This window comes from Benincasa hispida, chromosome 10, assembly GCF_009727055.1.
Source record: "Benincasa hispida cultivar B227 chromosome 10, ASM972705v1, whole genome shotgun sequence".
NCBI classification, from domain to species: Eukaryota; Viridiplantae; Streptophyta; class Magnoliopsida; order Cucurbitales; family Cucurbitaceae; genus Benincasa; species Benincasa hispida.
In genome coordinates this window covers 43,417,423-43,424,638 of record NC_052358.1, presented here as the reverse complement: position 1 = coordinate 43,424,638, position 7,216 = coordinate 43,417,423, and the positions used below count along the sequence as shown (strand labels likewise).

Genomic DNA, 7,216 nt, shown 5'->3' with positions numbered 1-7,216 from the left:
ATCAGACTGACCTAGTGGATAAATCAGGAATACAGAAACAAAAACAGCAATTGGGCCCGAGAATGCGATTGCATTATAAGGTCGCAATTGAACAGATCAAGCAAGTTCAAATTGACGTAACATGAAACCTATTAGTCCCAAAGCACCGTGGAGAGCAATAAAAGTCCATAGACCACCTAATTGACACCAACGAGTAAAATCTCCTTGTGCTTCAGGACCCCATAGTAACAACAAAGAGTGGGCTAAACTATTAGCAGGAGTCGAAACTGCGGCGGTTAAGAAGTTGCATCCTTCCAAATAGGAACTTGCCAATCCATAGGTATACCATGAAGTTACAAAGGTTGTACTTGTAAACCAACCTCCGACGGCAAAATAGGCACAAGGAAAGAGCAATAGACCGGACCAACCGACAAAAACGAAACGGTCCCTCCGTAACCAGTCATCCATAATATCGAATAAATCATTTTCCTCTTTGGTAAATTTACCAACGGCTATAGTCATAGTGATCCTCCTATTCAACTAACTTCAACCATTTTCGAACACCTCATAGTATTTTCAGGGCCTTCGAGTCTATCATTTCTGTATGATTTCTATTGTCCCTTCTTTCTAATGGGTTTCGAATATAAAAATCATTTTTTGATTGATCCATAACCTGACCTAGATCAATATTATGAACTCAATACTGTAAATGAAAGTATCGTTCTCGTCTCCATTCTTCGTCACATTGTTGGAACAAAAATATCAATATGGAAATATTTGGCACATGGAGCCGTGATCTGATATATAATCTATCTTTTTTATAGAGATAGAAATTGATCTTATCCTCTGTTATCTTCTGTTTTGGAATCAAAGAAAGATATTTTTAAACGGCTCATATGTTGTGACTTGGAATAAATGTTTCTCTGTGGAGAAAGGGAAATATCCATTTTTTCCTATAGAACGTCTACAAACAAGAGGATTTAATCGGAAATATCGACAGATTCCTATGTGTGGAGTCCAAATAAATATGAAAATGAAATAAAAAAGATCCACTGTTCTAATTTAATCCTTATCGAATTTGAATAACAGAATAGTGGATATAGTCATGATTCAACAGGTTAGGTCCACTTACTTTTTATTTTATTTTTTTTTGTTGATTTCGAATCTTTATAATTGATTTGAATAATGGAAAATAGGAATATTTTTGAATTCAAGGAAACAACTTATCATGATTCATTAGAATCATGATAGATTATTTGAATCTATTCTAAGGATTAGAATAGAATCTAGAATAAAATAAAAGAATTTATATATTCTAGAATTAGAAATTCTAGAATCAAAATAATAAAAAAATGTGTCACTATATAATTTCTAATTTTGAGTTTCTAACTATAATTACAATTACTATTTTATTATTCATTATAATAATAACTTATTATAATTAAAGATAACTTTTTGATAATTGAATGAAATTATACGATTTTTACTTTTTTTATAACAAAAAAAAATAAAAATAATATGTCGTCTATTCTCCCGTCAATCCCAGATAAACAGGAGTTCATAGTTAGCTCAGGATTAAGGTTAAGTTACCTAAGTCATCGCTTTGAAATAGTCAGTCTTAAACAGTAAACATCGTTATAAAGTAAGAGTGGCTCATTTCGTGGTCCGATCTTGTACAAACTCTTTTGCACAAGGACACCCCCACTCCTCATGTCCAACATGAACGAATTAGGATCACTTCGTTTGTATCACTTTACAACTCCTTGTAACAACTACAGAGCAGACCGTATCTAATAGTGTTACTAGAATAAGGCACCCAACTTTATCCATGTACTGTAAATCATTTTGACTATTTACTCGAACCTGATCCACCTTTATGTCTCCACATAAAGTTCAAGTACTCATCCAATAGTCAAGGGACTTTTAGGTTTATTGGATTTCTATTCAAGCAATAGATCTATTCAATAACACCTTTATTGAATTTTCAGAATAAGCTCCATTGTTTACATACCACGAGTTTTAGGACATAAAACCCAACAAAATCCCACTTGGACTAAAACTCCAGTGGTAACTAATACATCCGATATATAAGACCGAGTTTCTGAGTTTTATAGAGAAATATAATAAACTAGGGCATTCTATACCCATCTTTTACCATTTGGTATTTCTATACTTGATATTTCTCCCACTTGCCCTAGGTTATCTGGTATTCCTAGTCCTAGTAGGTAATTCTCACACTTTAGTCGAGATAATTATTGTAAACCTTTTAGTATACAATAGGCTTTAGGTAAAACTATAAGGGAATTGCATCTTAATCTCAATAATGGCCAGGAAGTACACTTTCCTCCCACTACATTGAGGTACTCCCAACTCTTTGAGCAAGACGCATCTGACCTGTCTCAACTACTCTTTGTTAACAGTCAGATATAGAAATCTTTAAACTTTCTATACTTTGATCTGGCCATTTAGATATCTGAATATCTACAAATGGCATTTAATAATTTGATTCTCAATAGAGGTTGCTAGAACAAACATAATTTTTGAAAATGAACATTTCATTTATCACAAAAATAAATACAATTTGTTCTTTATAAGTTTTAACAATTAAAACCAAGTAGCAACTTCTCCCACTGGATGAGCTGAGCAAATGGTCCCAGGGTCAAGTTAGCCTGGTTACCTTTTCTCTGCTCTATTCTCGACAAGATATTGAGGGCAGTGTCTCCTCTAGTACTCTTCATCGTTAAAGTAGAAACATTTCCCTTTGCAGTGCTATCCTTGCCTTTCAATCCAGTAGGCTTTTTCTTCCCTTTCCCTTTGTCTTTCTTCACAAAAATACTCTTACTCTTTGAAGAGGAAGCAACTTCAGGCTTGGAGGACATTCCTCACTTCTCGACAGTAGTAACATTTACTTTTGGCATCAGACCCCTTGTTCTCAACATTGTCTGATAAGCCTGTAGCTCATTCAGCAGAGTAGTCAAATTTTATTCATTAATGCATTCAAAATTGCAGAAAATTTTTCAGAAAAGATTCTAGAATAAAACCAACTTGACTTCTCTCAATCACGACAACACCATTTACTTCTGCCATATTAAAGTGGACCATCATGTCTAGGACATGTTCATAAACATAGGTTCCCACTTTGATGCGACTGTTGTAAACATACTTAATGGCATCCCTTGTAGAGATTCCCTAATCTCTTTGGCAGTACTCATATCCTCATGCTTCTTTTGTCAACACATCAGATAAGCTGGCAAGGATATAAGCATAAGCTATATCATTAACCTTGACCCATCTATCATTTACATCCCAAACATTTCGTTTTATGTTAGAGCTAGGAATGGGAGGACAATCCTCAGTTAAGACAAACTGCAAATTGTCTATCACAAGTATCGTGTTCAGATTTGATTTCCAATTCACATAGTTATCCCCAATGAATTTATCTGTTGCCAACACTTGTATTAATGAGCTTTTCATTCTGAAATTAAATATCCAATCAAGTTTTAGAAATTTTAATAATTTATCCAAGATTATTCTTTTGCAATGATACTACATCAAGACATTCTTGACTAAATACTACCTCCAGAATAATTCATATTCTGATAGTCATTTAGGTATCGCTTTTGGTCAGACATTATTAACAACTAATAATTCTGTAAGTGTAGACCCGCCATTTTCGGACCCTATAGAACGGATGAGTATCACTCTGAAAATAAAAAACAATACCCAAGACGGAACTACAAAACCCTATTCATGTTACTGAAGCCTAGGTTGTTCCGAATTTTATGTTACAACCCTCCATGGGGATAGTCGTTGTTGAACGACTAGCAAAGAGCCGCTTAAAGCTAACCAGCAGGCGCAATATAGGAATCTCATAGTTCAGACTAATGGAGGAGACCGCAGAATATGTTGACACATTTCCTTCACCTACTTACTATGAACTACTTCCTCCGTTCACCTTGGTATTGACGCATACATCTGCTCTCTGTAGGGAGGTCACTCCCAGGGTGACACGAAGCGTCATATGAATCTCATGGTGTGAACTATGTAGAGATGTGGCAGTTGAAATCATACACTTGATTTCTGTTCACAGGAGTTCATAGTTAGCTCAGGATTAAGGTCAAGTTACTTAGGTCATCGTTTTGAAATAGTCAGTCTTAAATAGTAAACAGCGTTATAAAGTAAGAGTGACTCATTTCGTGGTCCGATCTTGTACAAACTCTTTTGCACAAGGACACCCTCACTCCTCATGTCCAACATGAACGAATTAGGATCGCTTCGTTTGTAGCAGTTTACAACTCCTTGTAACAACTACAGAGCAGGCCGTATCCAATAGTGTTACCAGAATAAGACACCCGACCTTATCCATATACTATAGATCATTTTGATTATTTACTCGAACCTGATCCACCTTTATGTCTCCACATAAAGTTCAAGTACTCATTCAATAGTCAGGGGACTTTTAGGTTTATTGGATTTCTATTCAAGCAATAGATCTATTCAATAACACCTTTATTGAATTGTCAGAATAAGCTCAATTGTTTAAATACCACGAGTTTTAGGACATAAAACCCAACATAAAGGTGGCTTGTCTCGTAGATCCATACTCTGCATGTGACCCTCAAACACCTTAGCCGTGAAGGCTTTTGTAAACGAACCAGCAACATTGTGCTTCGAAGCTATCTGGATTTCCTAGAATCCTTATTAGTTTTGAAATCAGAGTCCGTGTATCTTGTAAAGATCAAATCCTTAGAATCATACACGAGCATGTAGTCCCTCGTTCTCCATAGATACTTAAGGATGTTCTTAACGACAGTCCATTGATCAAAATCTGGATTATAATGATATCTACTGACTATCCCCACACGCATAGTAGATGTCATGTCTACTATATAACATCACATACATCAGGTTGCCAATAGCTGATGCATATGAGATCTGTCCCATTTCTTCAACCTCTTGAGGTGTCTAAGGACAATGTTCCTTAGACAATATAACTCAATATAACTCTCCCAAATCTTTCATTTAGAATTAGGTCACTAGCTAATTTTTAATTTAAGTAAGAAGACCTACATCATTCCCAATAGTAGGATATCGTATACATACAGCACTAGAAAAGCTACTGAAATATTGACGATTCTCTTGTAAACACAAGGCTCATCAACATTTTGATCAAAGCCATAAGATTTGATCACAGTATCAAATCTCATGTTCCAAGATCTAGAAACTTGCTTCAATCTATAAATGGACCGATTAAGCTTGCAAACCTTTTGCTCTTGTCCTTAGATTATGAATCCCTCAGACTACTCCATATAAATGGTCTCCTCAAGATTGCCATTCAGAAAAGTAGTCTTGACGTCCATTTACCAAATCTTATAGTCATAATATGAGACAATGGACAGGAGGATCCAGATAGACTTCAACATGACAACAGATGAGAAAGTCTTCTCATAGTCGACTCCCTCAACTTGGGTATAACCCTTTGCCACAAATCTAGCCTTGAAGGTTTGCACCTTCCCATTAGCACCCCGTTTTCTCTTGTAGATCCACTTGCAACCTATAGGTTTAATACCATTAGTTTGATTTACAAGATCCCAAACAAAATTAAAATACATAGACTCCATTATGAGATTCATAGCTTTGATCCACTCATCTTTGTCAACATCCTCCATTGCCTTCTTGTAAGATAATGGATCCTCAACATCTTCGTCAGCTCCCAATCTAAGATTTTTGTTAAACCCATATAATGGATAGATGGGTTCATAACCCTCCCACTATGTCGAGGCCTCCTCAACAGTTAAGATGGATTTGACTTACAAGATGAACCAATTTCAACAACTCTTATTGAGGTCTTGGGTTCTTCAACAAATTTTGTTGAAGGTTTAGTGTGGAAAGTTCATTAAACACAATCTTTTTATGCTCCCTTATGTAGTCCTCTCCTAAAAATGTAACGTTTGTTGACACAAATGCTTTATTTTCTTTAGGATCATAGAAGTAACCACCTCTCACTCCTTTAGAGTAGCCTACAAATAGGCACAATTTTGAACGATGTTCCAATTTCTTAGGATTTGCCTAAAGCATATATGTTTGGCAACCCCAGGTTCTGAAATTGCGTAAACTACCTTTACGACCATTCTATAATCCCAAAGGTGTTATCGTAATATTCTTGGATGGAACACAGTTCAAAATATAAGTTGTATTGTATTACATAACCCATAACTCATCATAGACCGAACCATGTTCAACAGGGTTCGATTATCATTTCTGATACACCATTTTGCTAAGGTGTACCAGATGCTGAGAGTTGAGATACTATTTCATGTTCTATCAAATAATTCTTGAATGTAAGATCCAAAAACTCTCTACCTCAATCAGATCGAAATGTCCTAATTATTTTATTTAAAACATTTCCAACTTCAACCTTAAACTCTTTGAACTTTTCAAAAACTTCATATTTCTGTTGCATTAAATAAACATACCCACATCTTGAATATTCATCAGTAAAAGTGATGAAACATTCAAACCCTTCTCTTACTTTAACATTCATCGAACCACAGAGGTTTGAATGTACAAGATCTAAGGGTTCTTTAGTTCTATGACCTTTTTCAGTGAAAGATCTTTTAGTCATTTTTCCTTCAAGGCATGACTATACACAGGTAAACAATTTTCTTCTAACTCGCTTATAAGTCAATTCTTAACCAATCTCTCAATCCTATTGAGATTGATTTATTCTAACATTTAAATGTCAAATACGAGCATTTTTTAGGAGAAATTTTAAGTCTTTTATTACGAGTTATCACAGTATTAAACATTTCCGTGTTCAAGAGGGCTTTAGTTGCTAACGGTCTTAGCACATACAAATTATCTTCCAACTTAGCAGAATAAATATTGATACCATTTTTGCAAATAAACACTTTATTTACATCAAAGAAAATAGTATAATTTTGTTCCAATAAACACTTTACAAAAATTAAGTTCCTCTTTAATTCAGGAACAACAAATACATTTTCTAAAAAAATATATTTATTCTGTAAAGTAAGTCAGAGTCCTCCTACTGGCATAGCTAAGATGACGTGCCCAGTTCCAACATGCATCTTCATCTCCCCAGCTTTCAGTTGCCACCAGGAACTAATTCCCTAAAATGAAGACAAACATGGTTAGTGGTGCCTGAATCTATTATCCAGTCTTAATCATCATTCTCTACTAAACAAGTCTTCGAAACAAGTAAATCATATTTACC

General features: G+C 35.0%; 1 protein-coding gene across 1 annotated transcript in view; it reads right to left on the bottom strand.

Moving 5' to 3' along the window:
• LOC120089099 (photosystem II D2 protein-like) overlaps positions 1-799 on the bottom strand; it is a 1,340-nt gene extending 541 nt beyond the window's left edge. The window contains 1 exon segment of the mRNA XM_039046524.1: positions 1-799. This exon segment is cut by the window's left edge and continues 454 nt beyond it. Within this exon segment, the coding sequence (XP_038902452.1) occupies positions 1-501 (501 nt within the window). The 5' untranslated portion in view covers positions 502-799.
• Between the last annotated feature and the right edge of the window lie 6,417 nt (positions 800-7,216).